The 24,728-nt window shown below is 40.9% G+C and overlaps 1 protein-coding gene across 1 annotated transcript; it reads left to right on the top strand.

The window, feature by feature from the left end:
• The first annotated feature begins 1,918 nt into the window (after nt 1–1,918).
• TCP11L1 (t-complex 11 like 1) lies at nt 1,919–21,007 on the top strand. The gene is made up of 11 exons (XM_024211471.2): nt 1,919–1,955; nt 5,080–5,111; nt 6,206–6,370; nt 11,349–11,481; nt 13,132–13,252; nt 13,845–14,065; nt 15,190–15,326; nt 15,801–15,994; nt 18,403–18,584; nt 19,177–19,349; nt 19,861–21,007. The coding sequence occupies exons 3-11, from the start codon at nt 6,217–6,219 to the stop codon at nt 20,079–20,081; spliced, it is 1,536 nt and encodes a 511-aa protein (XP_024067239.1). The 5' UTR covers nt 1,919–1,955; nt 5,080–5,111; nt 6,206–6,216; the 3' UTR covers nt 20,082–21,007.
• The last annotated feature ends 3,721 nt before the right edge of the window (nt 21,008–24,728 follow it).

The following is a 24,728-nucleotide window of genomic DNA, read 5'->3' as shown; positions in this document are numbered from 1 at the left end:
ATAGAAGTTAGTGTCAGTTTATATTTTTCAGTTGGGATTTGTTGGAGGATGCTAGGGAGGAGCCTGGCTAGGCCCTGCCAGGAAAGAAGGGTGAGTCTTGAGAGGCTGTGGCACCTAAGAAGAATACAGGTACACAGTGGGCCTAGGAAGGGACTGTAGGAACCCTGCTACCAGCCTGACATAGCAAAAAGTCCAGGGAGGTAGCTGGGGGTAGGTCTGAATTGACAGCCCTTGCCTGCTCACTACAGGGTCCCTGGGCTAGAACCCAGAGGAGGAGGGCTGCCTGGGTTCCCCTAACAGCCATAAGGGAATGTGGTTTGAAGCCCCCTGATATAAGGGGCTAGGGACTCTTGAAAGCTGTAAGAGGGGGCTGTAAGGACCACGGAGCCCAGAGTAAGGGGATGAAGACCCAATTTAAAGACATCTGATTCTTGTTTGGACTCTGTTACCCCAGATTGGGGGGGAGGAGGACATGATATGAACTGACTGCAGGGCCTTTTCAGGAGAAGAGGCAGACCACCTCAGGGCCAGAGCTGGTGGTAGTGCTAGATGAGGAGAGCCTGCTATGCCACACAGCCACAAGGAGATAGTAAGTACTCTGCATTCACCCTTCCACAGCTTTTATAATTTGAATGCTGTAATAAGTCTAACTTTGTCACTGTTAAAAGTCTTTTCTATCCTGATCCTATGGTTGGGGTCAAGTATCGGGGGTAGCCGTGTTAGTCTGTATCCACAAAAACAAGAAGTCCAGTGGCACCTTAAAGACTAGCAGATTTATTTGGGCATAAGCTTTTGTGGGTAAAAAAACCTTACTGGGTTTTTTATCCATGAAAGCTTATGCCCAAATAAATGTTAGTCTTTAAGGTGTCACCTGACAATTTGTGTAAGTAAAAAAGATTGTTATATGGTAGGTTATCTACCCTAAGGGCTTTTAGTCTTCCATTATAAGACCTTTACTGAATCAAATAACTGTAGCTTAGTTGGAAGGAAAATTATGCACTTTAAAGAATTAAGGGATCAATTTTTTTAACAGAGGAAATACATTTCCTTTTCTATATAAATTCTTTATTCATAGCATGTTGGACGTGTGGGGTTTTTTTTCTTTTGTAAAGAAAACTCTCCCCCCCCCCCCTTCTGTGCCTCTGGTTAGAAATGTGGAGGAGAAGAGGGTGTCTTGGAAAGGGTTCATGCCAATTTGATGCTGTGAATAGGTTTCACCCTTTTAAAATGAGAGAGGTGTTTTTTATGCTTACAGAAGACACACGCGTACGAGGAGTACTAGAGCCGCCCCAGTGTGTGTCCCAGCGCCACACACTGTGCGGTAAAGCTGGCTAGGCCCGGCTACTTCGGAGGGGAAATATAGGGAAGTTTTCCCTACTTCTGACCAGAAAGTCAGCACGCGATGTAGCAGCTGAAGACGTTGGGTGGGGCGATCCCCTACTACACTCTGACTGTTTAAGCCAAGCAGCATCTTCTCCCTGGTAGCAGGGACTAAAGGCTGAGGGCGAGGCGCAGGGGCCTGTCCGTGGCGCAGCGGCTCCCTCTCACCCCAGCAGCTTGGCTGAAGCGGTGTGGTACAGGAGCGGGGCCGCCCCCCGCACACCAGCAGGTGGGGCTACGGGCCGGGCTAGCCACGGACCTGCGCTCCCCTCCTTAACCGGCTCGCTCCTGCCCGCAGCCCCCTCCAGCGGCTGGTGCAGCCAGCGCCGCCCCCGGGTCCTGGCTGGCTGCAGCTCCGCAGCATCCTCCCGCTGCTCCCCGACGCTGCGGCTGTGCCTCTGGTTTCCCGGCTCAGAGCCATGACGCCGCCCTGCGCGGGGCTGGCCGCTCCCGGCCTTTTGCAAAGCCCCCGTGCACCGTAGTCCGGGCCTGGCTTGCGGGGGGAGAGCCGCGGGCGCTCGCCCACTTCCTCTGCCTCGCTGCCGGCGCGAGGGGTTCCCCAGCCCGCCGCCCAGGTAAGCGAGGGGCGCGGAGCCTGGCCGATGGTCTGGTAGCTGCGCCAGCACCCGCGTCCCTGTGTCCGCCCTGAGCCGCTCCCTGTCCCCCGCCCCATGGGGGCTGGAGAGACACCCCTCCCCTCCCGGTTAGGGGCTGGGGCTGCCCGGCCTCCCACTTGCTGCCGGGGGGAACAGGAGGCCGGCTCCGTCCCGCATCCCTGCTGGGGGAGCAGCCCGTGCGTTGGCATGTGGCTGGCAGGCTCGGCTCCCTGTCTGGGGAAAGGCCCCCGTGTCCCTGCTGCAGTGCTGAGTCAGGCCCCGCTTTCTGTCTGGTCCCTGTTGTTTTGCTCGGGGTTGAAGTTCTGGCCCTACATGTGGGGTGGGCAGCATGGTGTGGGGGGGTTGATAACTGAGGTACGCAGCAGGCTTGTGGGTAAAGCCTGTTATTCCTGCCATCCTACTGTGCGTGTTTGGCTTGACTCCCTGATGCTTAATATTCTGCACCCCAAAAGGGGTGATAAGGAACCATTAGCAAAATCATGCAGTACTGTAGACAAAACAAATAACTCCAGTACTTGCCTTAATTCAGTAGGTCAGCTCCAGCAGAATAGCGTCCCAGGGCATCATTTGTGGGACTGGGTGGAGGGATTAATAAAACAAGGTAAATGTTAACTATTTCTGCATGCGTATTTTGCCTTGGCAGTCTGGAGCCCATGATTCCCTGGCTTGTTTACTAAGGAGGACAGCAATAGTGCTCACTACTACTATTATGTTGTGAAGTTGTAAATGGGGTTCTCACTAGGTGGATAGGGCCTGATGTAAAGGCCATGGAAATCAATAGACTCCCATTGAAGTCAGTGGGTTTTGGACGAGAGACTTATTAAAGGGTGAGGAGTATCTGTTGAGATGCTCAGCGAGGGCGGTGACTTGATTTGTGATTTTGATACTGATGTCGCAATGAGCTACGCATGAACAAATCCCAGAGCTCATTCCAGCATTGGGACCTAAACATCTCTGCGGTTGAGTATCCCCACCTGTAAAGCTGGGAATAATATCTCACAGAGGCCTTGTGACATTTATTTAACATTAATATTTGCAGGACAGTTTGAGATCCTTGGATGAAATGAGCCATGTCCATGAAAATTATTATTTTTAAGTTTAAAAAAATATTTTAAATTAGAAGTCCAATGAAACAGACTCTTTTCATTTAATTGAATGGACGCCAAACTCTTTACAAAAGATGCAGCTAGCTGATTCAGAAGAGGCATTGTTAAGCTTATTTGACCAGTGCAAACAGGAGTTGTTCTAGATACATTCTAATAGACAATAGTAACAATCTAGTGAAAATAGACCATTGCAAATTAGACACTAACCTAACAAGTACTGCCTCAAATGCATAAAAGGTCTTTGATCAGGTGGCATCTGATTTCAAAGCGACACTGCACAGATGAAATGTGGAGAATAATTTTTATTTTATATGTGAAATTGTGTAGCCTGGAGAGTATAGCTGTTAGTCTTTTTTATTTTGTGGAGACTGACTAATTAGAGTGTAGCCTGTAGCATAAGAAGGATGTTCTAGTAGGTTGGGAGATAGCCCATGTCTGCCAAATTCTAGTCTGTGTTCCTGGCTCTGCCAGTGATCTGCTGTATAAACTTGAGTAAACCACTTAATCCATTCCACGCCTCAATTTCTCCATCTGTAACATAAGAATAATACTTCCCTACTTCTCAGGGTTGTTGTGAGGTTTAAATCCATTAATGATTGTGACGCAGTCAGATGTGGTGGTGTATAAGGAGAGAGAGAGAGAGATTTTAATACAGCCATGCTTGCACTTCAGATTCAGAATTTCTGGAAGCCATTTTTCAAAGGAAGCAGCAGGTTGGTACTGTAGGGGAAACCACATTATGTGGATGGATAGATAGTAACAATCCAATCTGTTTTATATATTTGAGGAAATTTTGTGTTGGCACTATTTTCCAAGAAAAAGTGAATAGAAATTGTGTTCAATTTTTTCCCTTCCATTTGTTTAACAAGACCTACCTTATCCATCTTAGGTTTTTCTACAGCATCCAGCACTGTACTCATCTTCTAGATGCTTTTTTGTCATCAGACCTCCTCCTAATTGCTGCATTGTTCACTGTAGCTGTGACCCTTCATTCTCCAGGCCTGAGATCCTTTGCTCTACCCTTTCTGCTCATTGAACATTCTGGTGTCGCCATCCTTACCTTTCTCATGTGCTGGGGACGGGGTGGCTCTGGAACTTGGTTGGGGCTGCTGCTGTACTATCGGAAAGAGCTCAGGTTATCCCTTGCATGCCATGGGGCAAGGAGGTTGGCTGGCTGATCCATGTGGGCTACAGAACCATGTTCCATGGATGGGGCCTATTTCTTGTCTCAGTTGAGTATTAGATTGACTCCAGGACATCAGGATTGGTGCTCTGCTCATTGGTGTGTTTGCACTATGTCGGAGAATACAGGATGGAGTCCTGTACGTGGAGGTTGGATGGCTCAAGGGATTAGAAATGTGACATAGAGATGGTCAGTGATTCTGGTGCTGGTTCAGAGATGTAGAGAGAAATGGGTGGCATAGCTTTTCCTCTCTAGGGTGCAACTTACAGATTGGGGCATGGCTGGTCTTGTGGCTAAAACGCTGGACTGGAACACAAGTGATCTGGGTTCAGTTACTGGTTCTGCCATAGGTTTCCTGTGTGACCTTACACAAGTTAACCTCTCTGTGTCTCACTTTCCCATTTGTAAAATGGGAATAATACTTCCTGCCTCGTACCCTTTATCTGTCTTGGCAATTTAGATTGTAAGTTCTTTGGGGCAGAGTACTGTCTCTTACTGCATGAATGTGTATAGCACCTCCCACAATCAGGCCCTTTAGGCACTACTGTAATACAAAATAATTCATGATGAGTTTTCCTGTTATCTCCTCTAAGATGAGGGAGGTAGGATGCACCAGGTTCAGTCTTTTAATTATTGTATTAAAAACTCAGAGCACCTTCTTGTATTTCCTCTGTATTACTTCCTGCTACATTCTCATCCGTATAGGCCTGTGCTCCAGTTTACCTTTAATAGCCTTGAGGTGCTCCTGGGACAGTTTCTTTTGCTGACAGCCTGACTTTCTCATCTTTTGCAGCCTGTGGTCCACGGATATTATTAAGTGAAAAAGTAAGTTTTTGTTTGTTTGTTGTTTTTTTCTTTATTTTCATGCAGAGGATATTCTATGAAATGGGAGGTTGGGGAGATGCTGGATATTTGATTTCAGAGCAATGATATATTTTTAAATGTTTTTAGCTTTCCATTTAAGAGCTAGGTATTATTATTATTTATTACCTGAAGCCACAACCAGTGAACGGTAACTTAATGTATAGTAGATAGTCTTTGCAAATTACTTCAACTATTTCACATTCACTTTTTTCTCTGAAGGATGTAAAGTTACTGAATTGAGCAAAATATTTTACAAATGCCACTTTTGCAGTGTACCAAGGGATTATTCTAAAGTGCATGTGATGTGATATTATGCTATAAAATCCAACATTGTAATCTCCACAACTACTGGTTGTTTATTAAATCAGGGTTTTTTATGTTTTTTTAATAAATCATCCTAACTTCCCTGTGTGGATAAATCATGCTGCTTGTATGGAATTAAAATTTAGGAGCCAGATTCTGCATTGATTTACCTCACTATCTTTAGATGGATCCCATTGTTTTCAGGTGGATTACACCAAGTTCTGATAATAAGTCAGTGCAGAATTTGGCTACAGTTCTGGAACATATGAGCAAAACACTTTATTATACTCCTTAGTAGGGATAATGTCTAAAATGGTAGGTTAAAAATGTAATCTACTTTTCTTCTTCTATCTAATTTCAAAATCCAAGTAATGTATGTGCATAAAATTGCTTCAAGGGTCTCTCTTCTTTTAATATATATTTAAAAAGTCAAGCACTTGTTAGCAATCCTAAAAAAACAAACGAGACAAAATATCTGTATCTTGTACATTATGGGAAGGAAACAGTTTCAGATTTTTGAGGACTTGTGAACAAAAATATTGAGTAAATAACTGCATTGAAAGGATCTCCTTATTTTGAACCTTTAAAAAAAAATCAAGAAGGAGGATCTCTGATTTATCTAAAACTATACAGAGAATTTTGCTGGCTTTTGTTTGTTTGGGTTGTTTTTTTTTTTTTTTTTTGCAAGGGCAGGAAGAGTGTATATCAATTCAGTTCCATTCTGTTTTTTTCCCCCTCTTCCCTAAAAAAAGAAACATTGAAAATGTCTCAGGATCCTGATATTCCACATACAAGTGAAGAAAAATCAAGTGATTCAGAGGATATCCAAGAGGACAGCTTGAACAACCCAGATCAATCTATGAGAGAAAGGATACGACAAAGTACCTCAAGTCCACACAGATGCAACAGAGCTCAATGTAAGCAAATCTGTTAAAATAAAGTACAAAAACATATTTTTCTTGTTGTGAAGATAAATATTTAGATTCCTTTAAAAGGCTCACTGGGTGCTGCACAATTAACTATTGTGTAATTAATTAAATATTGTATCGATCATTAATAATTAAAAAGGAGAAGGAAACATTTTTTTCCTTTAATGTCATTGGCTTTTCTGTCCTGTGAAGCAGCCCATAGGGAGGCTGGGTAAGACTGCCATAAGTTAATGCACCCCACAAGCACTCCTGATCAGGCCGCAGTACCAGAATAAAAACCAACAAATGTGTTTCTTCTCCCAAAGTAAGCTTGAAATTCATTCCAGTTAGTTATAGGAAGGAAGTGAAAGCTGTCACTAGAAGAAGTCCTGGAATTCCGTTGTCATCAACTCATAATTTTACTCTCCTTGGTTATTTAGGGCCTGATCCTAAAAGGTGCACAATGCCTTCTATCCTTATTAAAGTTAATGTGGGTGGAAGGCGCTCAGCAACATTGTGGGCTTGCCACCCCGTCTGGCTATCCTTCCATTGTAAAATCACCACCCACATCCTTCTAGAGAAGAGTTGTTCCTTCAGTTCACTTTTTGCAATTACTGGGCCAAATCCTTATGTTATCAAAACTCTTATTTAAATAAATGGGAAATTTTCCATGAATAAGGGCTTCAGAATTTGGCCATTTGACATTTTCTAAATAATTGTTTTCTGTGCTTTTGTATCTGATTGATTTTGAAAAGTACAGGGAGCCAAATTTAGGTCCTAAACTAGCAGGGTCTCAGAGGCACACTATATATAGCCAGCCTCTGTGTGGTGGGGGAAAGAGCTCTGCGTGTCCTCCTCCAGCAGTTCCTGTTGCCCACAAGGAGCAGCATTCAGGTTTCTTGCAATCATTCTCCGGGTGCTGTGTTTTGTTGGGGGAGAATACGACTGCTATTGTAGAACAACCTGTGGTCATATGGAGGCTCCCATGAACATTTGAAATAGTGTCTTTTACACCCTCCACTACTATGTGAAATCTACATCTACTTTAAACCCTACTGTTGCTGAAAGCCCACAGGCAAATAATAGAGGTCCTGTGGTCACAAGGTCCGCTTATGCCTAGAGATACCCATAAGGGAGGAGGGAAGGAAAGCACAGGATCAGGGCCGGCTTCAGGCACCAGCCCAGCAAGCAGGTGCTTGGAGCGGCCAAGGAGAAGGGGCGGCACGTCATGCTCTTCGGCTGCAATTCGGCAGCAGGTCCCTCTTGGAGGGAAGCACCTGCCGCCGAATTCCTGCTGAAGAAGAAAGCGGCGCGGTGGAGCTGCCACCGGAGTGCCGCCGATCGTAATTGCGATCACGGCTCTTTTTTTTTTTTTCCTGCTGCTTGGGGCGGCAAAAACCCTGGAGCCGGTCCTGCACAGGATATTAATAAACTTCAGCCTTTGCATCTAACATTACTGTGAACCAGAATCAGTAGAGTGGTGTATTCTACACATGTATCATGTGCATGCCTGTGTCTGTGATCCTAACCAAGGGCCTGCACCTGCAAATACTTATGCATCTGAGTAACTCAGTGCTTCTCAAACTTTTGTACTGGTGACCCCTTTCACACCGCAAGCCTCTGAGTGTGACCCCTTTATGCAGGGCCGGCTTTAGGAAGTGCGGGGCCCGATTCGAATAGTTTCAACGGGGCCCCGGCAGGGATGACTAAAAAAAATAAAATAAAAAAAACGTGGGGCTTGTACTCACCGGGCCGCACTCCTAGTCTTTGGCGGCGGGTCCTTCACTCGCTCCGGGTCTTCGGTGGCACTGAAGGACCCGCTGCCAAAGACCCGGAGCGCTGTCGGGTGAGTAAAAATTAAAAAGGCGCCTCTAGCCAGGGAAGGGATTCTCTGCCACTTGCCCCCCACTCTTGGCGGCCCTGCCACTGGGCACGGGGCCCTTTTAGGCGCGGGGCCCGATTCGGGGGAATTGGTGGAATTGGCCTAAAGCCGGCCCTGCCTTTATGAATTAAAACCACATTTTAAAAAATATTTAACACTATTATAAAAGCTGGAGGCGAAGCGGGGCTTGAGGGTGGTGGCTGACAGCTTGTGACCCCCATGTAATAAGAGATCGCGACCCTCAATTTGAGAACCCCTGTGAGTTATCTGACTTCAGTGGGAATATTTGAGTGTCTAAGTATTTACAGGATCTGGCCCAATATAGTATGCTCATTTTCTTGTTACATCATCCAATCCATCCGCTTAGCTTTCTGGAGGGTTGTATCCTTTGGTTTATAGTTTAATAGTTGTTTCCTTAACCTTCAAAGGGACCTTACCCCCCAAAAGAGGTCAAATCGAAGGGTATGTCAGCTTTTGGTTCTGCCAGTCAGTGTAGCATACCTTAAGTCTGAAAATTAATGAGCTTTAATGGGGCTGGAAACATTTTCAGTCCTAATGCTACAGGGCAGTGACAAACATTTTTGCCAGATCATCACGTTGTGTTAAGGTTTATTGCCAGAGTATGGTCTTTCTTGTTTGGTGTTTTTGTGTTTAATGTAGGAGCTGGTTATGATATTACTATTGACTCTGAAAAGTCTGGTGTGACTAGCAAGTCCCTATAGGTAAAACAAATGAAAAAGCAAATGGGAATTCCCCTGGGTATGATTTCTGCTTTTGGCTAAAGAAACAAAATTACCCCAGATATTATTTGCAAAAGCCTGGCAACAATTATGTCTTGAGCCATTGAATACAATGCATTTTATTATTTGTGTTTTTTGTTTTTAAAAACAGTGCTAATTATTTGTTGAGCATGATGGTGTTTGGAGCTGTATCAAACACAAGAGACATTCCCTTCGGGATTAATGCTCTAAGCCCTGATATTGCAAGATGCCCTTCAGAGAGTCCAGCGTGCTGCCGTCCATGTGTGAGCAAAAGTAAAAGTCAAGTGTTAGGCATAGTCCTCTGCACTGAGAGGTAGCTAGTCATGAGTGCTGGGTAAAGAAGGGGCTACGGTCAAGAGATGTGTGTGTCTGAAGAGATGTGCTTAAGTGCATTTTTCAGCATACAAATTAGGTGCTTAGCTATAGTTTCCCTTCTTAGTCTTTACTTCTGCTGTTAGGCAGGAATAATTTGGCAATCAGGCAAGAGCACTTTGATTTAAATGCAGGCTGAGTGCACTGCCTGTCTGCTCATCACTTCATACTTCGCAATACTCCCCACAGGCATTGTGCAGGATCAAACCCTAGGCAGTAATATGCAAGCGTATAAAGTGCTGGGTGAACTGAAGAGCTGTTTATGACAAAGTGGCACAAGTAATTCTTTATTAAATAAATGACACTTTGTATAGCAGACAATTGGGGAAAGGCTTCTCAATGAAGGGCCTGTTCCATGTAGAAGGTTGCTACCTGCATAAACCCAATCATATAAACCTGTTAATCAATCTAAAAAAATGTATTCCAAATTAACCTAATGTGTGATTAGTATGGCTCAAAGGGTTTTATTTCAGTATGGGGGGTGGGGTGTGTGTAATTATATGTAATGTTTTTGCCAAGATTGGAATTGAAGCGACAGAATTATCACAATCACAGGGTGACAGAGCAACCAATCCTTGCTTTCTGTTCTTTATATTCCTCTTTCTCACTTTTCCTTCTGTGCAGCTGGGGAGAAGTCTGGCCAGCCCTCTATTCATCTGATGGCACTAATGATATGGTCTCTTCTCACAGATGATTGGACCAGAGAAGAGCTCTCTTCCCTTTTCTTCTCAGTTTTTGGAAGGCACATGCTTTATTACTCAGAATAGCTTGTTGCAGGCCTGCTCTGTCTCTATGCTTAGCACTGACGTCAGCACTGCTACAAGCACAACTTGGGGGGAGACCTTCTCCTAAGAAGGTCAATGGCAAAGCTCCAGTTGATTTCAGTGGGTGCAGCATTACTCCCTTAATCAGTATCTATTATATCATCATCACCTTTACCACATTTATTTCTATATGCTGCTAATGCATTCTGTATCACCGTAACATCAGCCCTGGGATGTTATATAACCTAAGTCAGGACAAATTTGAGCACTAGTTCCCACTATGTTCAGACAGCTGGTACTGTTTTCAAGGCTTGGCTTTACCACCCAGTGACCTTCCACCTCCCATTTTTCTATAGCTAGTTACTCCTTCCTTTACTACCTAATGAAAGCTGGACCTGGTGTGTGTGGTGTCCTGCCGCACTGCTGCCTCCCATTCCTGTGTGCACTTTCTAATTCTCATGCCACTCCAAACCCCAGTCTCGGGTTTCTTGCCGTGCTCTAGGATATGGAGCAACCCATGTCCCATTGAGCATACAGAGATGAATGGAAGGAGAAGAGCTGTGGCATCAGAGCACAGGTTAGGCCTTGAAATCATTAGCAAGTTAAGAATAGCAAGACCCTGGTTTCAGGAAACGGGGCAAGTAGGTTGCTGGTGCCACTGGAAGTAGAGAAGGGAAAACTAGCTGTTTTCTTGCATAGTGCTGGTGGTGGTGGTGTAAGTGCTTTACAGATACTTTGGAAGACGAGATCCCTCCCTGCCTTGTAAAATGTACAATCCAAATGGCAATGTGCACATAATAAATGCAGCAGAAATCTCCAGGACTGAATGGTGAAGTTGCATATGAAGCTTGTTGGCCCCACAATATTGTCTGCATATTTTGTAGAAATGGTTTGCCCCCTTCACCTGGGAAGGACTTGATTCTATAGCCCTAAAAGAAGATTTGTGTTTTAAGGAGGGACTTGATGCAGCAGAGGTTGCAGGCATTTTGGGGCCTAGTTAATGGCTGATTGGAGCACAACAGTGCTGTAGAGGAAGCAGCCTCATCAGATCTATGACATCGAGGGAATCCTCAGCTGGGCTTGTTTACTGGCTCTACATCCCCTTTGTACTGGCCGACTGGTGGAAAGAGGCCCAGAAAGGTGGAGGAGGATCTTACCTCCAGCTTCTGAATGAATAATTAAATGTCATATATTTGTTAATGTTACAGCTAGTCCCCCTCGGCTTGTGTCGATGGAAGAGCTGATGGAAACAGCAAAAGGAGTTTCCAATATGGCATTAGCACATAAAATTGTAGTCAATGGAGGCTTCCAGATTAAACCAGCTGAATTACCAGAAGGCAGGTAAGATGGTTACTGATAGAAAGAAAGAAATAGCAGTTTATATCAATCCTTTGGATGTAAAGAGTGGGATATGCAGATACTTTTGGGGAAAAATTCCATGAAAAGAATTGTAATGTGTTTTCTTAGCTTTTCACCACTTTTTCATTCTAGCACCACTATTTTACTCTTCTATATTTAACATCCTCTTCCTTTGTAGTAACTCTCTAAAGTTGACTCTTGGGCCTGGTCTACACTAGAAAATTTGGTCGGATTAACTATGTCGGTTGGGTGTGTGAAATATCCTCATCCCTGAGCCAACGTAAGTCCCCATTTAGATAGCGCTAGGTTGATGGAAGAATTCTTCTGTCAACCTAGCTACCGACTCTCGGGGAGGCGAATTGCCGTTACACCAATAGGAGAACCCCTCCTGTCGGCATAGGTAATGTCTGGACTGAAGCGCTGCAGCTGTAGCGTTAGACATACCCTTAAGTTGTTCTTGGAACTGTGAGGAAAATTTAGCAGGGTACACTTTAGTCAAGGCCCTGAGTTTGGTCAAGCTTACTTGCAGGCCTTACACAAAGATCCTGCTTGTTTCTGTGTGTCAAGAGGTAGGAGGAGTCACAGTGGAAAAGTCCCCAAGCAGTACAATTTGTAATTTTCCAGGCTTATGAAATATATAACTGCAACAGTTGTGTTAGAAAGGTCGCTGACCACAAAAGAACAGACAGTGAGTAACAGGAGGAACCTAGAGGGGGAGACGCTTGTTTTTGCTTTTGGCCTGTATTGATTTTGCAATGTATTCCAAATAAGGTAATTAATATGGAAGTATGTGTAATTTGTCTGTGGTTTTAACCTTTAGAAGCTGGTTAAGGTTTAAGGAGGGCAGAGCAGCTTGCCACCTTCCATGGGGCTATGCTGACTCTCCTTGCATATATGGTCTCATTAAATAAAGGAGCCTCAGGCATTTTCTGATTCAAATACAACAAACACAACAGAACAAATGGTTACTGCTTTCAGGATTTGCCTGAACTTCCGTGGTTAATGGAGTAAGAATTCCAAGGTAGCTCCAGGCATCTTCAGAAAAGGATCAAGGCCGCATTCAGATCTGGTGTGAACATTTGCAGCTTCAGTAGAGTTGCACAATTAAATCAAAACATTGAAACTTGTAACTTGTTGTTGAAGTAATGGGATTATTTACACTAACTCTGAATTTGACCATCCAACTTAGTAAAAATATCTTAATGCCCATGTATTTTGACAAGTGGTGAGTTGTGCTCAGTCATGAAGGAAATATCTCACTGCTATTACATTCTGGTTTCACTTTTCAAATTTTACCCAAAGGACTTGCACCACTTCTAGGAAATTAATTGGGTTATGTATTGCTAAGAAACACTGATGTTGTTCATGTGAAGATGAAATAAATTGATTTTGTGATTTGTCTTCTCTTTATAGATTACTTTTAGAAGTAGCGTTTTCTGGATGCTTTTAAGGGTCTTGTTTTTGGTTTGTTTTTCACCTGCTCTGTATCTTTTTAGCTGTGATGTCAGCCATTCCAAATCATTCCAGTTTTTATACTCCTGTGCCTGATTAAAATGGCAGTTTTCTCCTCTAAACCCCTCTAATTCATTACATGTAAGATACTAACTTTGATATTGTTGTGTTTACTAACAGCCTGGAGAAAACTGTAAAAGAGATTGTACATAAAGCTTTTTGGGACTGTCTGGAAGCCCAGTTAAGCGAAGATCCACCAACATATGATCAATCAATTAAACTTGTGGGGGAGATTAAAGAGGTAAGAAGGTGTGACATCAGAAGTAATTTACAGAGATTACATGGTACAGATACGCAAACTGTATACACACAGTTGTTATGCAGCGATGGCAAAATGCTCTGTAGAAGTCTAGACGATAGCTTTATCTATAGGCTGCATGGACACATGGGGGAAAAAATAATCAAATGCGAAAGCAAGAAATGCCGAGTCATGTTAGACGAAGGGAAGGTTGCAGGGAATGTTTCTTTAATAATTCTGAGGTTGCAGTAGCAAAATGTGACATTAATTATTTTTGCTACAATAGCACTTAAAGGCACCAATCTAGATTTAGCGAAAAAACCCACCACTGAAAAAACCCTCCCTGTCCCAAAGAGCTTACAATCTGAATAACACCAATACAGTATAGAATGCAGGAAAACTATGATTAAAAAATATACTGTGTAATTTTTGTGGCCCTATGTTTTGAAAAACTATTAAGACATCATCTGCCATAGAAATCCAGTATGAAGTTGGTTGTTAATTCAGACCATTATTCAGTTCCTTTGTAAAATGGTGAAACAATAATGTTGTTTGTTGTGAAAAACTAACAAAATGAAAATTTGTTTTCTTTCAGGCTCTTCTATCTTTCTTATTGCCTGGTCATACTAGATTAAGAAATCAGATTACTGAAGTTCTGGATCTGGATCTGATAAAGCAGGAGGCCGTGAATGGGGCCCTGGATATTTCTAAGCTGGCAGAATTCATCATCGGAATGATGGGGACCCTTTGTGCTCCAGTTAGAGATGAGGAAATTAAGAAACTGAAAGACATTCATGAAATAGTCCCACTATTCAGGTACTGGAATGACGTTAAGGAATTGCAAGGAATCAGACTGTGGGTCACTTAATTTCAGATTTGCTTGTAGATCCTTGTTAAAGATCCAAATTTTACCTGTGCATGCTGGTGGCATAAACAGTCGGCTAGCAAAAAATTCTTTCTAGAAAAATATAAAGCAAGCAGACGGGGAAAACTATAAAGAAGAAAATTCCAGCAGCTATTAGCAAGGACCCTTTTGGTTCTGGTGGACTGAAGGTATTTCTATGTAGCTTTGTGTAATTGGAAACAATCATTTTCTGAAATGGCATATTTAGGTAAGAGAATCTTTCCCTGGATATTGGGAGACCGTCTTAAGAAAAAGCATGAATTCCTTGTTCACTTTTCCTTTCTGCTGGTATACATTAAATAATTTAGAAAATAGTAAAGTTCACTCAGCTTTAGGGTGGTCTTCTACCAATTCCTCCCTCATTTCTCCCCCTCCACCTCCTTTCTCATACGTAATAAAAGAATATATTACAGGTGTTTAAAAGTGGAAAGCATATAGGGCCTGTATATGTCTGATGCTATTTTCCGTTTTGTTACTATCTCATTTAAATAAATTGTGCAAGTTCTCAACAGTTATAGGGAATTTTGTTGAAGTGGGTTGTAGCCCACGAAAGCTTATGCTCTAATAAATTTGTTAGTCTCTAAGGTGCCACAAGTACTCCTGTTCTTTTTGCGGATACAGACTAACACGGCTGCTACTCTGAAATCAGTAGTGTATTGAGCCATTTGGTTGACAGAGGTCAGAGTATACACATGTATAGTGATAAGCCTCATGTTAGGCTTGGAATTCAAGACTTTCCTAAATTCAGCATGTGATGACGTGTCCCAAGAGAACTGATCTGTGAAAAGGACTCTAGTACATTCTCCGAAGTTTCTTTACAGGGGAACAAGCCTCATTACCCTGGCGTTCTTTCCCAAGACTTCAAGCTCCATGTAAATACTTACCATGCTTTTTTAATGTTCTTAATAGCTCATTTCCTTGGACAGTCTATGCTAAGTAAGTCTTGCAAACTACATTTTAAACATGTGCAGCTCTGCTTGAAAAAATAACATCTTTTTTCTTTTCTTTTCTTTTCTTTTTTTCTTTCTTTCTCCAGAGCAATTTTCTCTGTATTAGACTTAATGAAAATGGACATGGCTAACTTTGCTGTCAGTAGCATTAGGCCGCATTTAATGCAACAATCTGTTGAATACGAAAGAGAGAAGTTTCAGAAGATTTTTGAGAAACAGCCAAGTATGACTTTTTTTCCTCTTCTAAATTATGTGCCTTTGCATGTTGGTGTCACAAACACAAAACAACCCACCAAATTCAGTATTTTGTTACATTGGTCCATAATTCAAATAGAGATACCTCTGGTCCCTAAGCTTCAATTCAAGAAATTTACCGGTACAACAATTCTGCATTTAAAAACAGAAAACAAACCCAGACCCAGGATATCAATATAATATATGACACTATAAATCAGCATCAACATGCTTGTCTGTAGTACTGCCAGATTAATTTGTGGTTTCCATCCAAGAGGTTCTCTGTGTTCAATCTGTTTTGGTATCTTGCAGAAGTTCTGAATCATAAAGTAAATAAAATGCATCTCCGTAACTAGCACCATGGGTAGTACGAAAGACTAGTAGTGGTATTATTTGAAAACTATTCATGGGGGGAAAAGATAACTCCTGAAAGTAAGATTTTTACCAAAATGCTTTCTTTCAGATTCTCTAGACTTTGTCACCGACTGGCTGCAAGAAGCATCAGATGATCTTGCCAATTTGAGGTGTAAAAATCCACCTTCCCCTGGTGTTGGTGCTGCTGCTAGTGGAGTTCCTGTATTGTGTCCTGCTGCTGTACAGAATTGGGCATATCTAAAGCTGCTTAAGTGGGATCATGTGCACAGGCCTTTCCCAGAAGTAGGTATTTAAGAGAAGACGTAGCTTCTTTTATTTAATTTTCTACTCTGTTTTTGGTGATATAGCAGAAATCATTTGGATCCATAACCTTGTTCTTGACATAAAATACTAAAAGATTTAGGATTTAACTGGAGCTCTTGCAGTTCTTTTATTAGGATAACTCCATCCTGAAATCCTTTCCCCTCCCCCCCCCCAAACTGAAGTTTAACTGAAGGTGAGATAGCGTAATCTACTGTATAGATCACCGGATTGGGAATCAGGAGATTTGGGTTCTGTTCCTGGCTCTGTGTCACTGCACAAGTCATTTCCTTTTCTGTGCCTCTGTTTTCCCTCCCACCATTTTTCTGTCTTGTCTATTTAGATTGTAAGCTCTTCAGGACCGGGATAGTCTAATACTTTTCACAGTGCCCCGCACAGGAGTGTTCCAATCTCAGTGGGACCCCTGGATGCTACTGTAATACAAATCATAATGTGTTCTTTTTATCAGGTTACTTCTTTAACAGGTGTTCCTTTCGGGAGTTCCACTATGAATTTTCTGTATATGATTTTGTAATTTTCTGTGGGTTATATATGTATATATGTCTCAAACACTGTCACATGGGCTCTCACTACAGCATTATGTTATGTGAGTTGCAGTTACTGTAAAGAAAAAAAGATGCTTCAGAGTTCTTTCTGCATGGCTGAGCAGATGTTTTGATTACTAATGTCTGGTTTTATGCATGCAAAATGTCTGTTTAATAGCTGTTTGTGTATGAGGCTCACAGCATAAATCTCAGGGTTTAGGATTTTGCAGGAGAAGAATTGTCTGTCTTTCTGTCTTGAATCAACTGTCTCTTACCTTCTTATCTTTAAGACCTGGACGGCTAGTTCATTGCTGGGAAGATTCTGAACCCAAACCTCTGAATTTAAACTAGATTTACAACCTTCAGCTTATTGCAGAAACAGTGCAGCTAGATTCTGTTGTACCACTATAAACCTAGAGTTATTCCATTGACTTTGACCATTGTATTCAGTTTGATGGAGGAGAAGCATAAGGGATATGATATGTCGAGAACTGACATTGAGTTAAGTAATCAAACAGCTGTTTGCCCACCCAGGATGAACACTCTACAAAATCTTTCCCCTTTATGGTAGTTGTAACTTGTATCTTATGAACCATCTAATGTATTTCCCTGTAAGTCTGTTTTGAGAGGAAGGCACGTGTGAGAGAGTTCAGAAAACTAACATTCACAACTGAGCTACAAAAGTTTACATTGTTCACTATCAATTGATTGGTGTAATGTGATCCATTAATTGATAACTCTCATGCTTTATTTTGAATGTAGTTACCCAATAAGTTTTAACTTTTTATCTCAAAAGGAGGATATCTTTATTCGTTTGCCTTGAAACAAATCCATCTGTAATAGAAGCTGAGTAATTCAAAGATGAAATATAAGCATTTTTTAAAAATATTCTTTTATTGTGTGTATTGAATTAGTGCTCATTAAAGCGAGGGACTGAAAACATTAGATAAAGCCAGGCATTGTGCAAGTTTACCATCACAGCTCTGTTAAATCACCTTGGTTCTCACCTGCTAATCCCTGATACTCCACTCCTGGATCTTTCTGGAGCACAAACTGCCTATCATGCTGAGTTTTAATAAATGTAAATAGTGGTATTTGGGATGGAAACAAATGTCCTCTAAGCACTAAGATGAAACCTTTACTGACACTTAACCTTGGGTCTACCTTAGGATAAAAAATGTATAATGGATACAAACATCTTCAGTGCATAAACCAGCCACTAACTAACCTGTGTAGAAAGATTTCTCCCATAGGAAGGTTATTCTATAATTGTTCATTGTGGATTTCTTGCACTGTCCACTGTTTTATAGGGAAAACATCAGATTAGATAGACCATATTTGACTAGACTGATTGTGTAATTAGGTGTTGGAAATAAAAGACTGGTGCACTATCCCACTGCAACACCAATCCCTTGAAGGGTCCTAGAGAGAGGAATCTCTAGTAATTATCTAACTTTAACCATAGTAAAAGCTTTTAATTGGAAGAGGACTGTTTTCTGAGTATTGCATCTTTTTGATATATACTAACAATGACATTGAATTCTACTGCTATCTGGGAAATCGGGTTTTAGGAGTGAATTTGGAAATCTTGTAGGAGATAAAATGTTTCCTCTCTGGGCTTCCAAACATGCTGCTTACAGAGCACCCCTTATTGGATTTTACTCAGAGTGGCATTGGTACCACTGGCCCATCCTTCAAATGAATGGAATACTGATACAATTTTGAAGTCTGTGTACTAAAGGAATTCAGTTTTCAGAATAATCTTCATTATGTTACATGGCCTCACAATTTCATTTTCACTATACTTTGTTAACCCAGCATTTTGATTTTACTCTATCTTTGCAGACATTGTTAATGGACCACACCCGCTTTCAGGAAATGCAGCTGGAGCTGGAACAGCTCACCTTGACTGGTTCTATCCTCCTGGTCATGTTCAATGTGGCAGGTGCAGCACTTTCCAATCTGCCAGGGTTTGCTGACAAAATCAAAACCATTATAAAGGTGTTGTTGACGGGAATGCACCTTCCGTGAGTATCTGAATGACTCCTACATAGCATCTCTCAACTATGTTATGTTCAATTGTGGAAGTGGTGTTCAGTGGCTTAATTTTGTTGTGATCCTAGTGAGTATTGATTGCATGGGCGTCTCTTATTCTCTTGACTTCAAGAAACTTAAGGAAGGATAGAAGGGATGAGTGATTAGAATGGAGGGCTTTCACTCATGCAAGCATACAAGGCTAGCAGTTTTTTCTAAGGAAATTAACCACCTTATTCCTTTCCTCCCCATCCGACACGCCTGTGCCAAACAATTCATTTGCTGTCATGTCAGATTTCATGTGAAATCTTCTACCAAGTCCACAGCCTTTTGTTGGCAGTTAACCATGCTTCATAGCTTGGACCAGTCTCCCTCCATCCTTCACAAAATTGTTTGTTCTATACATGTGTGCAGACACCTGTTGGTTTAGGATGACTGCCATAGACAGTGGTGGTGAGAGGAACAAGTGTTTTGTTAATATATAGGCAGCTCAAATCAGTATAATTGGACTGATTGTAAAGAGTCAAAATAAATGACTAAGCAACAGTCCTTAAGGAATGGTTTACTCCTTCATGTTCTCTCTAGCTCCTTTAACCTGAGTGAATCTTTGGCTACTGTTGGTGAGAAGGTCTGTGCTGAAGTTAATAGCTGTCTTTCCCAACATGGATTCACGCCATTCACAACTGAGAAAGAGATTGCGCTTAAAGGACAGATCCAGACATTGGGAAACTCTGACAACACCATATGCAAGTTGATAGGTAATCTTGGAGTGTATATGCAGTGTTCTCAAACATGCTTTTTTCTTTTGCTACTAGTAAACTCATTGAATAACCTGTTTTGTATGATTTAATATTTAATAACACTTGCTTCTGATGTTTGGTGAGCCACTAGACAAAGTTGAGTGCCTTACCTTGACCTCTTGGGCAGCTCAGCAACTCTGAAAATCAGGTCAGAATTTTCAAGTGTAGTTGCCCAAGTTTCAACTGTAGAAGTGATCTTTGAATTCCTAAACTTGGATCTTCATTGAGCTGTCCAGCCACCTGCATCACCAAGTCTACTGCCTGAAGTTGTAATTATTTAATGTGGTGATCTTTTCAGACAGTAGAACATAATGTTGGGATCTGTGCTCGGAGGAGTCTCTGGACTGAAGTACATAACACAGGGTGTGCTCACCATTTTTTTTTTTTTTTGGTAATGCACCATGGAGGAAGATCACATGCATTGTTCTTGTTTTGTATTTAAAAACACCTTGGTCCTTTTTCCCCCCAGATTCTCGAATCCAGACATTTTTGGAGAGCTATCTGACTTCTGGTCATCAGAAATCGTTTCCTGCTATTCCTGGGGGATTAGGCCCTATTCAAAGAGAGATGGAAGAAATTGCTGTCAAGTATGTTCGCCTTGTCAACTATAACAAGATGGTGTTCAGCCCGTACTATGATGTCATCCTCAGCAAACTACTGAATAAGGAAGAATCCCAATTGTTAGGGTAGTCAGAAGAATCATCATACCAGTTTGTATGCTATCTAGATAGTGTTAATTTTGTCTGCTAAAAAAAATTGCAATTAACTTGGCTTTGGAAAATGGCATTCCATTAAAACATAGTTTTATTACTGTAACTCAATAGCACTGATTCTGAAGGGGAAAATTATGTATAAGTTGGGATAGGCGCTTTGAATTAAATGGTAAATAGATGCATTTTTAGCATAAGTATTCATGCTGAAGATATGTTTGTTAATTTTATGGCTGTAGTTTTTGCTACTGAGCAGATGTTAGATAAGACTAAACAATTGTACAACCAGACTTCATTTTTAAATTGCTGATTTTGTGGGAGGCTTTTTGTAGCATTCTAACTCTCCAATTTACCATGAAGTTAGTGTATGCATTCATCTAGCGAAGATTAGCAAAAGTCTCTTCCATACTGAGTGATTTGGCCTTCTGAAATCCTATTTTAACAACTGAAGAAATAATTTAAAATTTGAGATGTAAGAAACTTGAATAATGGTGGTTAAGAGCAGGCCCAAACATAGCACTTTATTGTAATAGTATAAGGCTACTAGTCTTTCTGCTAATCACATTTTCTATAGCAATTTTTGCTCTCTCTCTGCAAATAAGTTACCAAAAACATGATATAATTATATTTTGTAGTGAAATTTCTGGTTATCAAATAACTGTCTTCTACTATGTACAGTGTTACAAGGGTGACAGTCTATAAGATTGCAGCTGGTTTTATCTCTTTGTAAAACTTTCAGGTGGGCCAAGAGAGAAATGTTTTGATAAGAGTGGCATTTCTTGCCTTTCTTTTGCTGGTAGTTGACTCCTTTTTATGTGAAATACTAATTTAAAAAAGTAAACATTTTAACATTTTCAGAAGATGCATAAAGACCTATGCATTGAATTTCAGGCTTGAGGAAATTTCCTTTTTCTCTAAAACTGTGTGACTTATGAGACAATTGTATATGCTCATAGTTTCAGAAATATCACTGAAATTGAAACATACCAATAATTTCTTAATATTTTAAACAGTGACTTTAAAAGGTATAGTAGGAAATGAACTATTTAAAGTTCATTTGAAGTCATGGGAAAATATTATTTAGTGTTTTAGATGCTTTTTCACTTTTTACAGATGTTCTTGAACTCAAGGTATTTTAGATTCTTGAGAAGATAACTAACAAGATGTTCTCTAAATGCACTCTGAAGGATTTCTGATCTTAATAATTCATAAAATATGGAAATTTAAACTTTTCTTGGAAGTAAATATAAGGTTTAGGACAGTTAAAAGCAAAATTGAAACTTTCTTCAGCTGATAGAGCCCATCAGGTTTTGAGTAAGAAATGGTTGCCAAAGTTCTTAGCATCTCAGGTAATATAAGGTGAAGTGAGCTCGTATTAATAAATGATAGGCTGGTACCTTGTCCTAAGAGTTTTGGGGCGGGGGGACGCTATGACAAAAATAGAATATTTACTGTATTATAAAATGAAGAATTTAAAAGAGGGCCTCTTTTTTGACACTATTGATTAATAAAATAATAGACTGGTTGACTAGTCAGTCACATTCAACAGAACAGTGGTAAGAAGGGAGGTACCCTGAAGTACTTATTCTAATACTTAAACTTCCCTTTGCATTTTGAAATTTCATTAGTTCCTAGGGCTAGAACTGAGATCGGATGTACAGCTCTAACAGTTTTCTGCTCTATGGGGAAGATGGAATAAAATAACAATAGCTTTACTTGCTTGATGTATCACCACATTAGCGTATTAAATTAATCTCAAATTTCGGTTGCACAATGTGAAACAAAGCTTACCTCATTTTTATGATTACAAAACTAACAACAATATTAGGAAACCATTTCCTTTGTTGGATGGTTCTTTTGGCTGAACTCCTGAAAATATATATTTGAACATTCTTTAGTAAATTGAAAATAAGTAGCTTAAGCTCAAAAGTTTATCTAGCACTATTTTTTTGTACTGTCCATGTTCTATTCTACTCTTGGTGTCACTGGTGTACCTCAATCTCTTTGTTCTCTACCTGTGGCACATAATAGTCTAGTCTTCTATGGGTTGTAATACTTTGGCCTAATTTCAGTTGTTGGGTTTAGTGTGCAGGTGCTGGGCGGTACTGGTGGCCTGCGATACACAAGAGTTCAGACTAGATGACTCTGACCTTTAAACGCTATACTTTCCATAGATAGAAGTTACTGAGGGCTATTAGAGAGATGCATTTCTTGCTCTTGTCCTCAAGCATTGGTACTACATTTCTCCATACCTTTGTGTAGCATCAGTGTGATCTTAACTCTCTTGTGTATTCGCAGTGGATGCTTCAAACCTATTACAACAGATGGTGCTCTTGAATTGCAATAGCCCAAATGCTGCTGCAACTCCAAAGCTATGTTTTGGTTTTCACCTCAACAATTCCTGAGATGAAGGTTAGAAAACAAACTACTCTGCTTGTGATATTCTTGTTTATGAGATCTAAGTGTACTGGTTCTAAATTGTTGGGGAAAAGGACACAATGCGCAAAGCGATCAGTACATCTTTCTGGTACCACTACATCCATTTTTGTTATGATACGAGTGCAGTGGTATGGGATAGAGAGGAGGGACATAGAGACACAGCTGAACTGTTTTTTTTTTTGTTTTGTTTTTTTAATGGAATTTATTATTTTCGCACTCCTCTGTACATCCTGGTTCTCCTCAGGCCATTGGCACAGTTCCTAGTGTAATTTCTAGCCCAGTTTTGTAGATTCAAGTTGTTCAGTGAAAGCTCCCAAACTTCTGACTACTGTACCCTGAAACCTTTTGAGTGATTATTTCAAGGTAGGAACAAGACCGAGACTGATGCCAAAATGAGAAGTAGGAGTCATGAGCTGATAGGATGTGAAATTGAGAATTAAGGCTAACATTTTCAAACCTGGGTCTTGTGTGCTCAGCCCTCCTGAAAATAAAACTACTTAATCAGATGTTTAAATATGGAGTTAACCACCCAGGTCTGAAAATCTTTGGAGTAGGTGTCTAAGTGAGGAATAAGTACACCAGTAGCAGATGAGTGGTGACTGACACAACTCGCTCTCAGCCCTATATGGCTTTTGTGGGTGAGCTTTCTTATTTATGTTGTGCTATAGAAGTGTTTGGGAAATCCTGCACAGAGTTCCAGGCTTAGACTTTAGTACCTCCAGTGGTTCCCCTACCAGCTTTGCTTAAAAAATACACTGAATCTGTTTTGGTTTTCTTACTACATTTATCACTGATCGCTTACAAACCAACCTACAAGCTTAATGCTAAAATGAGCATACTGAAACAGTCTCTCATGAGCAGAGACTGCATATGCTTATCACAGCATTTACTCAATGGATGCTAAGTACAATGTCAGGATGAGTGATTCGCTGTATGGATAAGCAATGGTCAAATACTGAATTGTCAGATAAATGTGTACTTGTTTAATGTAGGGGATCATTAGACAAAGCTGCAAAGTCCAGATGTCCATGAGGGCCAGCTCCTGCTTACTGTTCTCAACACACACCCATGCATGTTGCTCATGTGGTCAGTACAGTAAGTCCTGTCTTTCTCAATATTGTGTGTTGTTCCTAAAGCTTTATTTACATTTTTTTTAAAAAGCTATCTGGGCAGCAGGCACATTGGTTGAGTGTGGGGTGCTGTACTAACCGAGAACCACCGCCTCCTTGTTTGGGCTTTGTCAGTCTTGCAGATAGTGTAAGTTGCTGTTGTGTTGTAATGTTTATTTTGGGCATTTGTTACCTACTACTAAATTTTAAGTGTGGTTTTTTTAAGTTGCTATATGTCACATTTCAGTTACTTTCCCCAGGTGTTCTAAGTGTTGGGTGACGAGCTAAACTGAAAAATATTCTTCTGATAAAGTCCCTTTAAAAAATAAATTCAGATAAGTATGGCAATGTAAGCTCTCAGGCCAGCAACTGGAACCTGATTCAACTTCTGTGTGTTGCTTCACGCAGCCACATTTGCTCCTCAGTCTAGAGTTCTGTGCCAAACAGATGAGGGCCTACCTCTGTAAATATCCCCCTCTACGCTTTACCTTGTTTCCCATCAAATGAAAGTATGGTGCTGCAGGTTACTAAGCAATTCCTATTGCAAATCCAACTTACACAATATGAAGAATATACTTTACTGGCTGAATATGTCCACCTCTTCAAATCTCACTAGCACCACTAAACTACAGCTCTCCACATGAGTGGTCGGAATTTGTTTGTCTTGTGTAGTAAGAGCCTGTATAATCTGGAGAAAAAATAATGCTCTAATTATTAAAGTGCAACGTTGAATATTAAGGTGCAAGTTTAAATGCAATCTAAGATGTACAGTTACACAGAAGCTGCTTCTAGAAGTACCACTATTTGAAAATGACTGCAGTGGTTTAAAAAAAAAATCTTAATATGTTTAATAACTGATAGCTTGTTTTTGCCTGTAAACTAAAGACAGTAACGATGGATAAAATTAATGCAGGACTAACAGTACTTCTGGAAATTTCAATATACAAAGTGTGCATCTGATAATTTATCTTGTGGTTGTCAATTCTTTTCATTTTAAATTGCTTTGGAATGAGGAAATGCATTATCTTCCAATATTTTGGGGACGGGGCAGAGGTGAACTCTGAAACCATTATGAGGAA

This window comes from Terrapene carolina, unplaced genomic scaffold, assembly GCF_002925995.2.
Source record: "Terrapene carolina triunguis isolate 2854851 unplaced genomic scaffold, T_m_triunguis-2.0 Scaffold96, whole genome shotgun sequence".
NCBI lineage: Eukaryota > Metazoa > Chordata > Testudines > Emydidae > Terrapene > Terrapene triunguis.
Note: the sequence above shows the minus strand (reverse complement) of the source record. Positions and strands in the feature narration are given on the sequence as shown.